This window comes from Pavona decussata, unplaced genomic scaffold (assembly GCF_977016875.1).
Source record: "Pavona decussata unplaced genomic scaffold, jaPavDecu1.1 SCAFFOLD_303, whole genome shotgun sequence".
Classification (NCBI taxonomy): domain Eukaryota; kingdom Metazoa; phylum Cnidaria; class Anthozoa; order Scleractinia; family Agariciidae; genus Pavona; species Pavona decussata.
In genome coordinates, this window is record NW_028145699.1 from 235,753 (window position 1) to 254,792 (window position 19,040).

At 40.2% G+C, this 19,040-nt stretch overlaps 1 protein-coding gene across 2 annotated transcripts; it reads left to right on the forward strand.

The window, feature by feature from the left end:
• The first annotated feature begins 273 nt into the window (after positions 1 to 273).
• LOC146454267 (uncharacterized) lies at positions 274 to 17,286 on the forward strand. Of its 2 annotated transcripts, XR_014859289.1 has the most exons (8): positions 274 to 355; positions 3,160 to 8,754; positions 9,715 to 9,780; positions 10,135 to 10,234; positions 11,572 to 11,886; positions 12,516 to 12,694; positions 14,900 to 15,960; positions 16,787 to 17,286. XR_014859289.1 is itself a non-coding variant. In XM_085095600.1 (7 exons), exons 2-7 carry the CDS (start codon positions 3,217 to 3,219, stop codon positions 15,194 to 15,196), a joined length of 6,495 nt encoding a protein of 2,164 aa, XP_084951726.1. In that variant the 5' UTR covers positions 274 to 355; positions 3,160 to 3,216; the 3' UTR covers positions 15,197 to 17,286. The 2 variants fall into 2 exon arrangements, 1 of the variants encoding a protein (XP_084951726.1); XM_085095600.1 differs by having other exon boundaries at positions 14,900 to 17,286.
• Positions 17,287 to 19,040: the final 1,754 nt, after the last annotated feature.

Sequence of the window (19,040 nt, forward strand, 5' to 3'; positions counted from 1 at the left end):
ACAACCTTGTTACATCATCCATTTTCCTTGAAATAAGTTTTCTATCAACAAGGCATACAAAAAAGCTATAAATTAATTCTGATCGCTCCAAAAGGCCTTAAAATGCAATATATTTTTCCTAAAATTTATATCATATCATTTTTCCGAAATGATTTTCTTGTGACACGCGTTCGTCCAGCTATGTAGCCGCGCAATTTTGTCAGCGGTGTACTGATTAACTAACTGGCCTCGATTTCGTTTTGCTTTGCTGTTTTTCCAAGAATTTCCACGTCAGCTTCCGGTTACATTCTGGGAAGTGAAAAACGCTTGCGAAGCAGATCAGTAGAGGCCGTCGATTATCGCGGAAGATAGAAAGGTAAGAAAGTTTTGATAAATATGCTCATGCAATTGTTCTTTTATTAATTGTTCTTGGCCATAGAATCACCAGTAGTAGCTACGTTTCACAACGTTATTCACAACTGATCGAATTCACCGGTTCAGTAAATAACCCTATATATATATCTTATATATATATTCGCCGTTACCAGTCGTGTAGCGGTGGAAAACCCAGATACAAGTAACAACGTACATTATAATGTCGTATTGCTTAGAAGAAATCGTTCCGTATCCCAATACCAAGGCAAGCGACATGTTTCCCAGTTGTTAAAGTGTGTTCACATTTCCGAATGTCTGCTTTCTCTGTTCATTGCTGTTTTATACCCACCGGCTTTCTAGCTCTCACTTGTCGTTGTCCTCGTTCTTGTGGACCTCCTTTCGTTGAAAATTGACCACGAGGGACAGAAGCAAGAGTCTTTAAAAAAACTGATGTAAATTTCTAGGCCTAAATCCGTTATCCGTGGGGGCCTGTCACTGCATCTACCGTGCGCCTTTCGCATGCACACAATTATTCTTGTCGCTCCAAGAACTCTGACCGAAAAGAGTACTTCTCGGACATAGACGTCGCCGCAAATGAAGGAACCTTCTTCCCCAAGACTTCAATTATTGTAAGGGCCCTACTTCCGGTAACCTGCAGAACAGACGTTATTTTATTGCATCTTTTAGGCAAGCGGAGTAACCACGAGGCGAGCTCGGAGGGCGAGTCACCCCCGTCGTGTGTCACGCACGCTTCTCGCTCGCCTCGCGCTTGCCTCCGCTCGCCTGAAAAGTACGACGTCTGAACTCACTCGCTTTTCAGACGTTTGCGACAGATCAAACGTCTGGACGAATTTAATTCCACGAATCGGATTTCATACGTCGCTTTACCGACGAATTTAATTCATGTCTTGTATTAACTTCGTCTGCATCATGCAACTGAAATGCAACGTATGATCTAGGCCTTATTTTCGATCAAAAAATCAAGTCACAGTTACCAAGTTTTAGTCCCTTGGAATTCAAAATGGTTTTGTTTTCAAATGATGCTTGACCCATCATGCAAATTGATTGTCTGACAAGACTCTGTAAACATCGCTTTTCTGTAAACTGACTGCAAGGGTCTTGTTCAAGAAAAGTCTTGAGGCCTTCTCCCATCGTGTCAGCCTGCGTGGCAGGTGCTAGAAAAGGGAAGGGAGAAGGAAAATCGGGCGCGCGTGACGCGAGGGGAAAAGGAAAAGGAAGCGCCTGCAGCTACTTTCCCCTCGCTTCGCGCCCGCCCGATTTCCCTTCTCCCTTCCCCTTTCTAGCGCCTGCCACGCAGGCTACCATCCTGTTCGCCAGCCTTAAATGCTACAAACTGCAAGTTTGCCGTATCAAGACAAAACCAACATTTCCAAACACTTCCAAATTCCAATTCGACGTAGAAGGCACGGACACCTTTGAACGAGTTCCTAGAGCTCTTTGGTGCTCAGTGGATAAATAAATTACATTTACATTTTTTTTTACATTTAATATTCACAGAAATGATATACCAATGCAATATTTACTTGAATAAACGCCCCTCCCTTACCCCTCTATCAGTTGGAAGGTCAGACGAAAGATGGGAGGGGAGTTAAATTTTACAAGGAGTCCTTACTCCCTTTGCCGCTTGATTTACTCGACCAGTTGTAACAAATACCCCGGAGCAATTATAGGGCTGTCCCGAAGTTGCTCGGCAACTTTTGAGCAACTTTTCGGATTTGGAGCAACTTTTAGTCCTTCGAGCAACTTTTCGGATTTCGAGCATTTTTTTCCTTTTTGAATAACTTTCTCGCCCTTTTAAGGCAATTTGTAACTAAAATTTGTCTAAAAACCACCCATTAAAGTTCTAATTTAAACTTTTATGTATGATTCGGCCATTTCTGCGTAAAACACAGTGAAAATACCGGTCCCCTGGGCTGCCTGTGGTAGCAGACGAAAGTGGTCAGCGGTTGAGAGAGACTCAGTCTTACAATATTGATGAGTCAGTGTAATATAATTATGTATTGATATCTATGTAAAGCGAAATTTATTAATTAAATCGTTATTTGAGTTGTAAATCAATCTCTTACACCCAAAAATAGAAAGCAACTGTTGAGAAACTTCTGGATTTTGGGGCAACTTTTGAGCAACTTTTAGAATTTTGGAGCAACTTTTGAGCAACTTTTTTGGAAAATTGGAGCAACTTTTTGAGAAAATTGGAGCAACTTAGGGACAGCCCTAAGCAATTATTCAAAGAGAGAAAAAAAGGTGCAAATATAGAAGCAGCCTGAACTGGTGAGGCTTTACATGCTTCATTTCACCCCTGGGTTTATGGGAGAGGGGATATGTTAACGAAAACCAGTGATGGAGAAGTACGAGTGAAGCAGAGGATATCGATTTAATACCAAAATGTTCATGGTATCAAACAAAAATAATTCCTTCCGCCAAAACTACATGAGTGCGCTACGAAACTTTTGCATCCTATTACTCGGCCCCTTTCATGTCCTCCCGTTCACACCGAAACCAAAACGATTTTCGACTTGTGAATAATACCAGCCACTGTCCGGGTAAGTAAGCCCGCTCTCCATCTTTGAACGGATATATCGGAGAAGATGTCCCACACCCAAGAGAGCGAAGACATCGAACCTATTGTCGGTGTGATCAGAAATGCCAAAATGGTCAGTTCTATGAATAGTATAAAATTAAAACCAGCAATCGTCTGTTCACCTGACCAACAAGGGCTGCTTCCCTTATGGGTTAAGGAGACGAACATCATTTCATGAAACTTTTGTTTTGATCTACTTCCAGCCCCACTGGTCTCTGTGCCATTAAAAGTGCCCATGCGCATGCAATCATCATCTTCTTATGGATGACGCGAACGACAACACTCCTGAAATGCCTGGAGGCAATCAGCAACAGAGTTCGCCGAAACTGGCTCAAAATGGAAGTCCCCTCTATAATACTGCTGCAGATGAGTTGAAGGCAATCTTAACAACTTTGGAAGCGCTTCCGTTTAAAGACGAAAAGCAGAAGACTTCCTTATTTGAAAAAGTTCGTCGTTTGGAAGAATATCACGTAATTCAAGTTTTCAATCTGGGGGTTGTTCCTCTGCAAAACTATATGACTGACTGTCCAGAATTTGTTGAGGAAGTGACAAAGCTTTTTGATATTTGCTTCTCTTTTTGCTACACAGCCGACGTAACAAAACTAGTTGCTTTTGATTTCTATGCAAAAGCTTTAAAATTCTGCTTTCCTCCTCGGCCAAAGCAATGCCTTTCAACCGAAGTTGTCTCCACGTTACTGGACCTTGTTTTGATTTTTCAGGAAGGAAAACTTGCTAGCATTGTCTTAGAAAACACCACGCAAGTAGCAAATCCGCAGGTACAAATCAGTGGCGCTAGAGATTTTTTTAGTGAACTACTCGCAATATTTGAAACCAGAAGAGATGGTGGTTGTATTAAAGATATCATTGATGAAACATTGAAGTTTGCTTCTGCTGACGCTGAAATCTCTTTTATCGAGGAACACGTACTATTGGCGAGTAATCACATAGTATCACCAGTTCTCTTGACAAATTGGATGCGACTACTGAAATTAGAGCACGTCAGCAATGGCTTTGCATCTGCTTTAGCCACGATGGACGCCAGGCGATGCACAAAACAATTTGTACCGTTTTTGTCTCCTATTCTACCTGGAGTTGGCCTTCAAGCATGTAATTTTGTGTACGAATCAACTGTCTGCGATTTTGTAAGTTTTCTGGAAGAAATGAAGGGAATTGGCAGCGAAGTTATCCTCCCCTCGGGCGAGGAAAGGTTGGATATATTCTTTAAACGTTTAAATCAATTTTTGCACCAAAGGGGCATGATGGGAACATTTCTTAAGCTCCTAGCAACCACAAGCATTAGCAACAAAGTGCTTGAAGAGTTCCTTGACCAATTCTGTTGCAAAGCAAGGCGACCGGCACAACCTGCTTCCCCCTCAAAGGCCGCTGACGACCTGAAGAAGGCACAGGCTTTTGAGCTTGTCTTTAAAGTCTTGCTGTTATTCCCATGTGGAGAACTAGTCAACAAAGTGCTGAAATTCTGGAAGACAACCTTTTCTGTTGACACAGACTGGCGAAATCTCGCAAGTTTGATGGTGCTATTCGTGGAAGGATCACCTAATGAAGACCGTTGTCTTTTAGAAGAAAGGGCGGGAAGAATATTGAAGTTTTTGGAAGGGCGTCCTCCCTCCGTGTTGTCCTTGTTAGCCTTTTGGCAGCCTTTCCTTTCGCGCTTTATAAAGCTATTCCCAACTTCGTTTCAGAGCCGTCCGGAAGTATTAGCCTTCATCCACAAAGCTTTAGAGATATCCAGAGTGCCAGCTGAAGAACGTCAATCTTATATTAACATTGAACAAATACCACCTCTTCGGTTCTTAGAGTGGATTTTCCAACAAAGCTTGACTGAAGAAAAGAGGAACGAGATGATTGGGCTGCTCAAGTGCTGCATAGATGGCGGGCGTTTAGGCTACAACTGGGAGTTTTCGATAAATGTCATTAAACAACTGAGTCTCTGTCAACAGTTTCCCTTCAGCTCCAAAAGAGGTCTTCTTCGAGAAGTAAATTATTTAGCTAAACAATTCAAGGAGCAAGAGAAGAGGGTTTTACAAGAGATCGTTGAAGGAGTGGCATCAAATGAAAGTCTTGAGCTGAAAGATGAGATCCTGTCTGAGATTCTTGGCTTTATCAAACGTTTTATTGACAAGGACAGGCCAAGGAGGACCATCCACCCCGATGTACTGAAGCTACTCTCGTTGGTGGCCAATTGTCCTATATCAGGTGACCGAAAAGTAAAAATACTGCAGAAATCAAAGGAGTCCGGCACGGGTTTATTAAGCAGTATACGCATTTTGGAGCTGATAAAATTTTATTGCCTCAAAGAGGGAGCAAATAAGTATTTTGATCTTCTGTATACTGCATTTGTAGACATTCTTAAAGAAGAGAAAGAATTGTGTGCACAGTTTTATGTACATGTACAACAACTCCTGTGCCCTTTGCCGTTCCAATTTCAAAAAGTGTGGGTTTTGGAAGTCGCGAAATTGGTGTCCCGGGGTTCGTTCAACGAAGAGATAGACGTTTGGCGATGTTTGAATGTTCTCTGCGAAGTATCGAGAATTATGTCTGAATCTGAGATGTTGCAACTTTTTGTCGAAGTTAGGGCAAGTTATGTGAAACTTTTGCATAGCATGACAGGTCGAAACGTCATTACCTCATCTCCTGATGCCCCTAACCGTGTACCGAGGGCTTTTGGTTCATGCCTAGTTCACGTCGTCGGATCAGTCGTGTTCTCCACTGCAGAAAAGTTGCTGTTAATCCAGAAGTTTTCTGAAAATTTTCTTAGTAGCCCAGATAATTTATCAGATCAGGACATGGAATACGCGTTAAGCAATTTGATTCCCCTAACTCGCACTGAAACGGACGGCTGTGCAAGCAATCAAGAAGAGATGCGCCTGACGTTTGACCAGATCATGGCAGTGCTGGAAAATCCTACGATGATGACAAGCCTATCAAGAATCCCAGCGGACAGCAGTAGATCTTTATGTACTGTCCTGTCCGTTATGAAATCCAATTCATTCTCGAAGGATAGCCTGGCGGACATATACCACTTCATTGGTTCCCAAAAAGATTTAGACAAGCGTTTCTTTGGCCATTTTTTGTCTGTTCTACAAGTGGCTATCCAAAATTCGACTTGTGTGCAGGCTGTACTGGAACTTTTGCGGGAACTGATTTGCATTATTCGCGCTATCCCAGCAGAGCTGATTCCCCTCATAATGCTTAGTTTTGAATACTTGCTACAACGCCAAGTCGACAAACATGAGAGGGAAAGATTTGTTAAGGGCGTTATCATGAAATGGGATTCCCCACCAAACGCCTCTGTTCTCTCCTACTTGGAAGTCCCCCAGCTTCTTTGGAAAGTGTACACTACCGCCGACTGCCTAGCCAAGATATCTGAGTTGACAGACCGTTCACGAGAAATTCTCAAGAAAGTGAACGAAAGAGTGGAAAGGTATTGCGCCTTCGGAGACGCTTTACAATTGGAGCCTCGGTATAGGAATGAAAGAAGAATTTCATGTTGCGAGCTTGAATGGCTTGTCTTCCATTCTCCCCTTTCAACTGAAGAGGCAGCTCTTGCATGCAACCTCATCTTTGGTGAGGTTCAATTCAGTGGGCGACTTAGATGTTTCACTTCGTCTGTGGTCCAAATAGAAGATGTCTGTTTCACGGTTGCACCCGAAGAAACAACATGTACAACGGCCCAAGTTGCCGGCAGTGACACCGTTTCAGCACCCACTGCTGCAATGGCATCTGTAGGGAACGAATCTTCAGTCACAGAGTCACAAAATACCAGTCTAACACCAGTGTCTATCGCCCAGAAAATAATCCGACACTTAAAACGTATACTTGGGCAAGAGAAAGACCTCACTGAAATGGCACTTTTGCTTTGGAACCATATTTTCAGTGCATCACCTGGTTGTGTTGAATGTGGAACACGTTCTCCCTTTGTTGATGACGATGTGGAAGTTTTCTTGTCCATTCTAGCCGCGACCTCTTCCACAGATGTTCTTCTTTTTTGGGCTAAACTAAATAGGCACCACGTGTCCCAGTGCTCAGGAGTTATCTTGAAAGCCTGCAAGAAGGTTGATGAAGCAGAGGGTATGGCCAAGGAGGCTTGTTTATGTTTTCATACTGCGGTCTACAACACAATGGAAACAATGCGTGGGAAGACACCTACTACCTCGTCTTTGTTTCTCGGCATGGTCATTCAACAGCCTGCGTGGTGTTTCCGGCTTGTGAAGCCCCAGCTGAGCCACCTGAGTAACATGATCGCGAGCAGTTTGCCTATTGATGTAACCTTGACAGTTCTCCGTCTCTTTGAAGTCAGTGTTCAAGCCGGAGTAACAGTTGGCGAGATCGTCTCTTCCTGGTCGTCCACACAGCAGGCAGTGGAACTGGTCAAAAGTGTGCAGTTGTGTTGTCAAGAGGAGGAAATGTCTTCCTTAAACGTAGCTCAAAGTGAATTTGTATGGCAACTCGCCGAAGCGTATGGTCGGTTGTACAAGAACTCGTGTAAAGATCTTTTAGTCACATTAAAGGAACTTACTGTACTGTACGACCCAGAGGATGCATATGGCCTCAACCGTTTGCCAAAGTGGCGACAAATGATGATAGCAAGCGGCTTTTCCGTGCATGCGATTGACTGCTGGTGTGTAGCCTTCCTGACGTCGCCACTCGAGGACCTCACATCTCGTGATGTCGATGCGATTGTTGATCTAAACTCTGGCTCTTTGCAGCTTGTGCCCGAGTCTGTCTCTCAAGAAATTAAAACCTGTATCTTCCCTGAGGAAGGTTTTCAAGTCACGCGAGGAAGAGGCATCAAGGAATCACAAACGAAGGAACGTCTTCGACTAGCGAGGTTACTGGGCGAGTTTATTAACGTATTAAAGCAAAGAAAACCCGAAGATAATCCCAAAGATGCTGTTATCAGAGAAATAATTGTCGACGCATGTGACGAGCTTTGCCGAACCCACTTAAAGAAAAACAGAAGAAGAAACGATCTCTACAAAATCCATGGACAGAAGCTTAAGGCTTTATTTACCGAGGTTTTTGGAAAGCAGCGTAAAAATGAAACAGAATGTGCTGATATGGTCATACACCAAGCAGGTGAAGAACGAATAAGAGCGCCATCGTCTGTTGCAAGACAGTCATCATATCTACACGAGAATCTTCCACGTGTACTGAACCATCCTGATGTTTATGAACCATTGCTGGTGCTGCTGAGGCGTTGGTTATCTGGAATTACTGTCAGACCAGTCCTTGCCTCTCATACACGAGAGGTTGTCCAGCTGCTCTTTTCAATTCACTCTTCCGAAGTGCGAGCTGTCCAATTAAAGGAATTGCACGGCACCATTCAAGACCACATTTTATCACTCGAAAACAACCAAGCTCTCATTGCTAATCTGCAAGCTGCAGGATACAACCGGGGAAGGCAAGGTAGCCTACATCTGTGGTCTTCTCCTTCGGTGGAGTGTGCAGGCTACCTCAGCAAAACAGAGTCCGCTGATAGCAGAAGATTCGAGAAGAAACTTGCCGAGGTCCTGAGGCATCTCTGGGACGAGTGGAAGAACATCCTTTTCGTGCTTGATGTTGCGTTCATTAAAGTTGGTGAAGCAGTCGTTTGTACGAAGGATCTCTTTGGTCTTCAGGATTCCTTGAAGGAGATGGAGGAGCAGATGTCTGCTGTAAAGGAAAAGCTCAGTCAAATGAAGTTGGAAAATCCGAACCTTGAGAGAAGAGTGGAAGAACTGATGCGCCAGGAACAACGACATCGCGCGAGGATTAAAAAACTGTACAAGAGCAAGAAGGTGAGAAATGGCTAGTGAAAAATAGATTTTATTTCTTACAGCTGTATCTACAATTATTATAATCATGTAATTCCCCTCAGCCCTGACATATTTTTCGTTTGCTGACGATGGCCATTAAGTAAGCAGTTTACAAGTAAGACCCTGGCAACGCGTAAGATTGCTTCTAAAAAAGATGAAGTACATTCCTGGGAGTTGATGACGGCAGTTTGACTGATTACCAGATTGCTGATCACAAATAGGAAAAATCTTACACTGGCATGTGTTATTCCTCATGGATCAAATTTTCACAAAATGTAAGGTATTCTAATATTGCCGTATCCTGGCTATTCGGGCATTCTTAACGAAGAAGTATGGTTATAGAATTTACCGGACGCCAATGCTGAGGAACTTGCTACCTCAGTGAACGCATAAGACAAAGGCTCGTTAAACATGTTGAAATACGTTTTTAATAACAGTCTTCTTAATTCAAAATATAACTGTCTTTAACCTCACCTTACCTATCTTTTCTAATTTTATTATTACTTTGAAAACGACCACATTATTTCACCGTTACAATGTATGTCCCAATGACAAAGTGCAGCTACTCTGTTAGATCCCCTTTTCTAGTTAGTCCCAGAGTAATCGCGTTGCACGGACAAGCTACATTTGTTACTGTCATACATATATTCGATCATTGTTACATCTTTTTGGTTCATCTTTGTTTGACGTCCACTTCGCGGTATTACCTGGTTCTTGGCTGTTAAGATCAATCAGCTACTTCCACGACTTCTTCACTATTCCCTTCTCTTACTGTTTAAAACCAAACTGCTCGTTCAGGGGCTTCCCTCTCGGGAACTGCCTCCTTATTCTTGGAGAAGTTGTTCACTACAGCACTAAGGCCTTCTATTGTGATGTAATCTTACACACTGACTATACCATGGAGGCTTGAGTCCTTACTTTTTATCATCATTGCCATTGCAGTCGATGGGTGCCGATGGTGGAGATGGCGCGAATGAGAATGACCGTGAAGACGGGGATAAAGAAGAGGTAGAGAACGAAAGAATTCTATATCATTTACTCGACAGTGATTATTTTTTTCACACTTACGAAGAAAAGGGTTGCAGACAGATTAAGTAGCGGTAATGTAAAAATGTTATAATGGGTGTTTTACTGATCTCATGATATTAATTATCCAGAATATTGAAATGTCTGCTGTCCTTTAAACGCTGTTGCATTACGCCTTGTCAAGGTTCCTTGTAGGTTTGTCTAAACTATCAATGACACGAGAACCTCTTATGCTTTCCTGAGGAAAGGGAATGTATTTAAATCAGAATGATCACCTTCTTACGACAACATGATTAATAGGAAGTTGCATTTATATAGATTTTTGAAATGTTGTAGGGCCGTGAAAGCCGCAGGAAGAGCGAAATGAAAAAGTTTGTGGCCGTGTGGGAAAACCGATTTCTGGAAAACGTGAGACTTTGCTCTGAGAGAATTCCAGGTTAGTTGAAACAGCACTGCTGTAATTCGGCAGGTTTAAATTAATTGTGTAAGCTCTAAATACAATTTTAAAACCAAGATGTAGCCATGCTACAAATATTCGAGACAGTTGTTCTGAGAACGAGATTGATGTATTGCGTAATTGTCCATCCATCGATGATTAAATCGACAGAAAACACTAAATTTAACGCAAAAAAAAACATGCACTAGTAAACAAAAAGACAATAATAATAATAATAATAATAATAATAATAATAATAATAATAATAATAATAAAACCAAGATGTAGCCATGCTACAAATATTCGAGACAGTTGTTCTGAGAACGAGATTGATGTATTGCGTAATTGCCCATCCATCGATGATTAAATCGACAGAAAACACTAAATTTAACGCAAAAAAAAAACATTCACTAGTAAACGAAAAGACAATAATAATAATAATAATAATAATAATAATAATAATAATAATAATAATAATAATAATAATCTCATTCGCCCTCCTGAGGTCTGCGCTGCGATGCTTGAGAGGCTCACCTTGTAGGCGAAGAGCACCGCTGAACATTACAGATACCGACTTTGAAATCGATAAGCAACTAGTGAGATTTTAAGATTAAAACGAATTTCTTAGATTTTTTTCTTTTCTCAATTTTCATAATTTTGACCGATTTTATCCGCATATATTTTTAATAAGAGTTGTTTTTCCTAAACGACCTTTATTTTACTTCCGAATATATTTTTAGTGATAATACGATCATATCATTTTTTTTATTACGAATAAGAATATTATTGTAACTTGATGACATTTGTTTTTTCTTTAAAAAAATTGTATTGTGCTTGTAAAAAGTCCCGTTTTTAATCGAAATGATTTGTAAATAGGTTTTAATAGTTCTTTTTTTTCTACTTTTAACTTGTAAATAACAATTTGCTTGGAATATGTTAATAAAGAAATTATTATTTAAAATAATAATAATAATAATAATAATAATAATAATAATAATAATAATAATAATAATAATAATAATAATGTTTTATAGATTTAGGAAGAGTGTTCCAAAGTTTAAGGGCGTAGAACCCTGAGAAAGTCCTTTGAGCACAGGTAGCTGTTGTAACAGTAGCAACCTGTAAAAGTAGGCGTTCAGGAGAGCGAAGAGAACGAAATGGTTTATAGCAATTTATAAGCGAAGTTAGATAGGTGGGCGATTGTCCATTAAGGACATTAAGGTTTCTAACTGTTGAATACGTCTCGCCGGGCATGAGACCTTTTTACCCAAATTCCGCAGATTATAATCTTTCCGTTGGCCTTCCAACATGTTCTTTAAATTATTTTTGTCTTCAAGGATGCTACGCACCCAATGGTTTCCACTCCGAGAAGCCTGTGCTGTGCGCTCTTTCTGTAGACAACAGGATTCTGACAGTGTTCAAGGAAGAGAAAAATGGACGTAGAGAAGAAATTGAAGATGTTGAAGTTAAGCTTTTTGAAGCTGGTATGTACGTGTACGGACTGCACTCGAGTGGGCATGATTACGTCACTGATGAGCTGTGGGCTGCATTCTACAAGTTGCTGTTGGATAAAAGACTGGTGCCTAGAATTGTTTTGTCAAATGAAAGTCCAGGATTTGACTGGATAAAGAAACACAAATTTGCGCAATCAGGTGAGTGTGTAGTCTGAAATACCTGTCGTGGGGGTAAGAGCGAAGGGATGTTGGACACTTAAAATCAGTGACAGTCAATCTGTGTGGATTTTAAATGAGAGTGGGCTATTATTGTAGAAAGATGAAGAGGATATGTCTAGCAACATTACGGGGTGATGTGGCCAATTATCTAGTCCAAATTTAAAACTATTTGCCATTAATCTAGTTATTCCGTTAATCCTATAAATTCAATTGTCTCCTCTTTCCAACGTCTTCGAGGTCTCTTGGCGTGGCTTAGAGGTTCTGATCTCGGCACCTCTTGTCCTCCCCTTTAAGTCTCTGGTGTTCTCGTAATATTCTTGTTTCCCTTTAGCGGATCACTAGTCTTGACACAACGAGTTTCCGGTTGGTATAAACAAAGCCCTCTTCGGTGCAGGTGATCACGATCCGAGTAGGTGATAACCATTCCTGTGGAATTTAAATTTGTTGAATACACTCCAGCTTTTTTTTCTTTTGTTTCAAACTCAGCTTATTATATTGCGCAATTCAATTTCTCTTGCGCGAGTGTGAAGCAGAGAAACAGTAATTAATGAGTGACGATAACTCACCGAAGTGTACTTTTAATACCGTAACCTTGTGATTATTTGCAGTAACAAGCCACCCCTACCCTTGGAAGTGGGAGCTACATCAAGGGATTGTCCCACCAGGGGAAGATTATTTCGACTACTCTCCAACAGAAGCTGCCTTGTGGCCTGCTCGGCATAGATTAACGGAATTTGCCACTCTGACGAGGGAGAACGTGTCCAGTTTTCATTTCAGTGATTTTAAGGTAAATATTAGGTTATCTGAATATTTGCAATTGGCCCTGTTGGGATTTGGAGTTATCATCTTTCAATTTTAATTTTTTGAAGACTTATATGGCTAGAATGGTAGAGAGGTATGTATTCTTTTTTTTTTTTTTTTTTCAGGGTTTATTAAATAACAAAAAGGACTGTTAATTAAAATTAACAACGCTTATAGAGTAAAAGCGGTTTGAGATTGAGTGTCGCAAAACCAAACCAACGTAATTACGCTGACGAACCACAAAGGACGTAAGCAGCACAATGAACCAATTAGAATTCAAGCAAATGCATGTAACCAAAACTCGGCGTGTAAACAAGTCACTGTTGGTTTTGGTTTGACTTCCATTGGTTGAGAACATCGCGCAGAATGCCTATTTTTTTTTTTTTTATTTAACAACTTTATTAACACTTGAAAAGCCTTAGATATTACAATTTAGTCCTGAACATTTCTCAATTATAAGTAATACCATTAAAATTCTTGGCTTGACACCGAAAAGTACAATTACATAATTGGTCTTTAAGTTAATATTACACAATAAGGATGGAAAAATTTAACTGCCTAAAATAAAATAGGTTCCTCAAATGGTTTCCATTTTTTGTTGAACATATTGATTTTGTTTGACTTAAAAGCTATATATTTTTCCGTTTCGTATTTCTCAAGCAAAATTCTCTTAAAGTAGATGAAAGAAGGTTTTATGTTCTTATACCTACAGGTCCACAGGAAGTTTTTACTTAGAATAATTATATAATTAACCAGATCCATCTCCTCCTTTAGAAATCCTATAACAACTTGACGCAACGAGAGACATCTGCACCCACAAAGCTTATATAAAATGTGAGCAATAACCTCATTCCAAAAGGAGTTTGAAAAAGCGCAACTAAATAAGATATGACTTAGAGTTTCGAGTGTCTCATGGCAAAAACAGCAGATGGGGCCTGAAGCGTAGCCTATTTTATAAAGTATATCATTTGTGTACAAAATAGAATTTAAACCTTATATTGAAAGGAGCGTATATAAGGTTCATTTGCAACTGTTATCGGCAGCAGGTAGACGTTCAAAATTTGGTCATCTCCCAAATCAAAATCTTCACCCAACCTCGCCCATTTCCTAGGCCTTTCATATACATGTTTTATCAAATAGCTGTAATAATCGCAGCATTGAAACGTTTCCAAATTAAGAACCACCTTAAACTGCTTAAAATTAGGCGAAGTTGATGTGCGTAAGTTTTGTGGAATTGATTGTCTTAGACCTGTCCATGTCAGGAAATTAGACTTTGTTAATCCCTGTCTTTTCACAGCATTAAAGGATGCGATATTTGTTTTATCAAAAAGTAAATCTTTTGAGTATTTAATACCATGATCAAAATATTGTCTATAAAACATATTCTTGATGTCAACGTTATATGGTTCCCTGGATTCCATTTGTCAGAGTGACAAAAATAAAAACACCCGTTCTCAATTTAAACTTGAATCACATTTTAGCATCCTCCAAAGTGATTTAACGAGAGCATGCTTGTAGATGAAGTTAAGATGTTGAATTTTGTTGTCTAAGCTAGTACTGAATTCAGGACTAGAAGCAAAAGATGTCGTTTTGTAATCGTGAAAGGCTTTCAAGGGACCACTTGTTTTTGAAGATTTAGTAATGCAAAGCTCCACACGAAAGGTATCATTGTTCTTTCTTCGACTGCCATTTTCCATCAAACATAGACAGATGAGTATGAAAAATAAAATATTTTTATTAATTTCAAAGCTTGTACATCCTTTGTACTCTAGCGCCCTCTTTCAGTGGTTATCGGTTAATAAGCGTTCCTACTCCGTAAAGCTCCCAAGTTGAATGCAATTGATTGGGGTTACAAAAAGCGTTGATATAAAATAGATAAATGACATTTAATTTACTGAGCCTTCAGTATACTCTTGGTATTACAGTTCTCTTTTCTCAAGGCTTCAACTCGCCTTTTAATTCACACTTGGTTGTCAAAATAGAAGTAATTTTCCTGTCGCCAGTAACCGCCCTGCTGGGTGCTTATAATCGAATCACTGCCAGTAGATTTGGATTAGCTCACCGCTCCGAATCTCGTAGGCCAGTGACTAGAGAACCAATCTGACTCTTTTTACTTCTCCTAAAACCCTAGATTAATTAGTAAGGATGGATATCAAGTCTAAACCCTTCTTTTGCCTCGCTTTACATTAAGGATGCACGTGTTATCGAAGAAAAAGAAGAACGAACAAAACGGATGACTGGAAAGGCCATCCAAGAACTGAAAAACAACAAGTCAATCAGAAATGCTCTTGTTGGAAAATTGGCGGTTGCCGTCAAAAAGACGATCGAGAGTATGGTTGATGGAGAGCAAGTCACTGAAGAAACGGTGAAAGAGCTGATTGATATGGAGAAACTTTCCTATGGGCATCCTGAAGTTCAGAGGACGGAGGAGAGCAGGCAGCAATACGCAGCGGCTGTTTTTAATGCTTGCCGAAATGCCGCACTGTAAATTAATGTATCATTGCTTAATAGAAGTGTTCCTTTTCTCGGACCAGGGGATCTTGATTTAAGGCCTAAGCTCAGAAAATGGGACTGGAAGAGAACATTTCCTCGCATTTTGACATTGTATATTTCTTAAGTATATAGCTGTAACTTTGCAGTCCTTTCGCGCTTATTCTTTATACTCCGTAGGATATTCTAGAAGGTGCTATCGTTCCGTTTCCAAACCTTTGATAAATCCTTTTTTGTGAATATGAATATATGAAACATATATGAATGAAAGAGTAACTAGAAGAAATGTCCTCGCAGTTAGTACGCAACTTTTTGCGAAAAGAAAGCCTGAAAAAACTTCAGGTCTGATCCTGTTCAAGCCTAAATATGTTTCCCATCCACTGAACGATTTTTTAGTGTCCATCTGCAGACGAATTTGTAGTATTTTACAATTCCTGGTCAAGGAGCAGAGGATCGGCCTGTGGACCCCATGACACCATCGTTATTTTCAGTGAATACCTTGAAGAAGAAAAAGAAACTTAGGTTAGTATGTAGATAGTTTGGTAGAAATAGATCCTGTTCAGCGTATGGTATCCCTGGCAAGATGCCGCCACTTATATTACCAATTAAAATCATAAAAATGTCAGCTTATTCCAAGGCTTGCTTCATTGACACAAGACGTTTATGCCCTTAGGTTATTTTACTGTCAAGGGCTACATGTGTATCATCAAGGCTACATGTACATGTTAGCACTATATTAGCTTAACCTACAGACAGTCGGCAGTCGACAGTAACTACATATACCTTATTCTCCTTAATTTTCGCGGGTTCTTAAATTCGCGATTTTCGCAACTTAAAGACCCGCGAAAAATAACGACCGCGAACTTTGATCTCGCGAAATTTAATGGACATAGAAAAACAATATATATGTGTTTTCAAGGGTCCTAAAGGTGTTAAACACAAGGTGTTAGAACAAGGAGCTGTCATCTATCAACTTTAGATGTTAATCAGTGTCTAGATTCGCCTCAAGTTCTTCTTCGGCATCTGAGTAATCACCTTCGCACAGTTCCTCCAATACATCCTTTGAACAGTCGTCAAATTGACCATCCTGTCCCGGCTCCTTGTAGTGTGTAGTTACGAGTGCCTTGTATCTTTCCATTATTGCCCTGTTCCTTGGTATATCGTCCATTTCACGTATCACATCACTAAAGGGTGGGAAAAGGCTGGCATCGTCCAACAATTAGATAAATGGTTTAGTCTCCCCCCTGAGGATCCATTTGAAGAGATTGAAGGTTCTATTGAGATCCCCTAGAAAGGACATGTAACAATGCTCTCGATAATGACTCGAAAGAACAAGAAGACTTTTTTTATTACTGTAATACTGACTTTTAGAGAAATACAGCTGCCTCTAAGAGACAGCATATTGGTTTTGTTTCGCTTGTTGATGAACATACAATTTTTGCAAAAAAGAAAAAATAAAGTCACTTAATCGTCAATTTCGCGAAATTAAATTCCCTGCAAACACAATTTTCTACGCGATCGCGAAATTAAAGCCTCGCGAAATGTGCCGAGAAAAATTTCGCGAAATCTAAGTCCCGCGAAAACAAAGGAGAATAAGGTACATTCGACTGGCCCTTTGTCTGCTGCATCCCTCTTCACAGGTTGATACTTTGTCCAAAATCCAGATCACCTTTTGTGTCACTCCATGCATAACACGAACAGCATACAGCATGCTGTATTATACAAAGCCTCAAACAGATTTTCTCGTGACGAAGCCTTTCCAGTATACATGCAGTATGAGGGGGAAGTCCAAATTTGGAGATCCGGGAGGCACTTACCCACCCAGAACATACCCTAGTACATACCCCCGGGGAACAGCTGTGGTCTGTTTTGTACCATTTTTTATCCTAGGACACTTTCTGAACCAGCACAAAAACTGAACTTATACTGACACTAAAAAATACCACAGAAAATAATTAATGACATTGTTGAGAACTCAGCAACTGTGTAAATGTACAATTTACGAACAATCTGACTTAACTGGAAATGTTTGTGGCTATTTAACATGTTTAAATTAGAATGAATAAACTAAGCGTGAATTAATTTGTATTCCTGCATACTTTTTTTATCCTTACAATGTTATGTGAAATCCTCAATTGATTGATTTCCCGATCATCGATTTTCATCGATTGTTACGTTCAGGCCCTGCTCCTGGTGGAATAGGCCTTATCACGGTTTTCGACGCCATTTTGACGAGTAGGCAAACACGCTTGAAATAACAGTGTTTGTATGGAAATCCGATGTCAAATAATTCTCATAAAACATCGCTTCGGAAAAATTCATGAATTGGAAACTTTTGGCTCTAAGAAAAGGATTTTAAGAAAAAAAATTGGAGGGATGTAGCTGTGCCAGAAAGCGTCCAGTCGTGTTTTGAACTTTCCATACATTTGTCTGTATAGCGAACCAGCCGTGAACTGCTACTAAAAATAGTTCGCGGGAAAAAAATACAGACAAATGTATGGAAAGTTCAAAACACGACTAGACGCTTTCTGGCACAGTTACATCCCTCCTATTTTTTTTCTTAAAATCTTTTTCCTAGTGCCAAAAGTTTCCAATTCATGAATTTTTCAGAAGCGATGTTTTATGAGAATTATTTGACATCGGATTTCCATACAAACACTGTTAATTCAAGCGTGTTTGCCTACTCGTCAAAATGGCGTCGAAAACCGTGATAAGGCCTGTAGGGCCGGCAACGTAACTTCCAGCAAGTATGCAGAAACTAAGGCCAAACAACCTAGTTACATCATCCATTTTCCTTGAAATAAGTTCTCTATCAACAAGGCATACAAAAAAGCTATAAATTAATTCTGATCGCTCCAAAAGGGCTTAAAATGCAATATATTTTGCCTAAAATTTACATATCATTTTTCCGAAATGATTTTTTTGTGACACGCGTTCGTCCATCTATGTAGCCGCGCAATTTTGTCAGCGGTGTAGTAAGTAACAAACTGGCCTCGATTTCGATTTGCTTGCTGTTTTTCCAAGAATTTCCACGTCAGCTTCCGGTTACATTCTGGGAAGTGGAAAACGCTTGCGAAGCAGATCAGAAGAGGCCGTCGAATAGCACGGAAGAGAGAAAGGTAAGAAAGTTTTGATGAATATGCTCATGCAATTGTTCGTTTATTAATTGTTCTTGGCCATAGCATCACCAGTAGTGGCTACGTTTCACAACGTTATTCACAACTGATCGAATTCACCGGTTCAGTAGATAACCCTATATATATAACTTATATATATATTCGCCGTTACTTGTCGTGTAGCGGTGGAAAACCCAGATACAGGTAGCAACGTACATTATAATGTCGTATCGCCTAGAAGAAGACGTTCCGTATCCCACTGATACCAAGGCAAGCGACATGTTTTTCAGTTGTTAAAGTGTGTTCACATTTCCGAATAAGTCTGCTTTCTCTGTTCATTGCTGTTTAAACCCACCGGCTTTCTAGCTCCCACTTGTCGTTGTCCTCGTTCTTGTGGACCTCCTTTCGTTGAAAACAGACCACGAGGGACAGAAGCAAGAGTCTTTAAAAAAAACTGATGTAAATTTCTAGGCCTAAATCCGTTATCCATGGGGGCCTGTCACCGCATCTACCGTGCGCCTTTCGCCTGCACACGATTATTCTTGTCGCTCCAAGAACTCTGACCGAAAAGAGTACTTCTCGGACATAAACGTCGCCGCAAATAAAGGAACCTTCTTCCCCGAGATTTCAATTATTGTAGGGCCCTACTTCCGGTAACCTGCAGAACAGACGTTATTTTATTGCATCTTTTAGGCAAGCGGAGTAACCACGAGGCGAGCGTCACCC

What these genes read in the sequence shown, in the direction of transcription:
- LOC146454267 (XM_085095600.1), top strand. Translation starts at nt 3,217, where the DNA reads ATGGATGACGCGAACGACAACACTCCTGAAATGCCTGGAGGCAATCAG. An exon ending in AAGACGGGGATAAAGAAGAG is followed by an intron (nt 9,781 to 10,134) that starts GTAGAGAACGAA and finishes GAAATGTTGTAG; the next exon opens with GGCCGTGAAAGCCGCAGGAA. An exon ending in ACACAAATTTGCGCAATCAG is followed by an intron (nt 11,887 to 12,515) that starts GTGAGTGTGTAG and finishes GATTATTTGCAG; the next exon opens with TAACAAGCCACCCCTACCCT.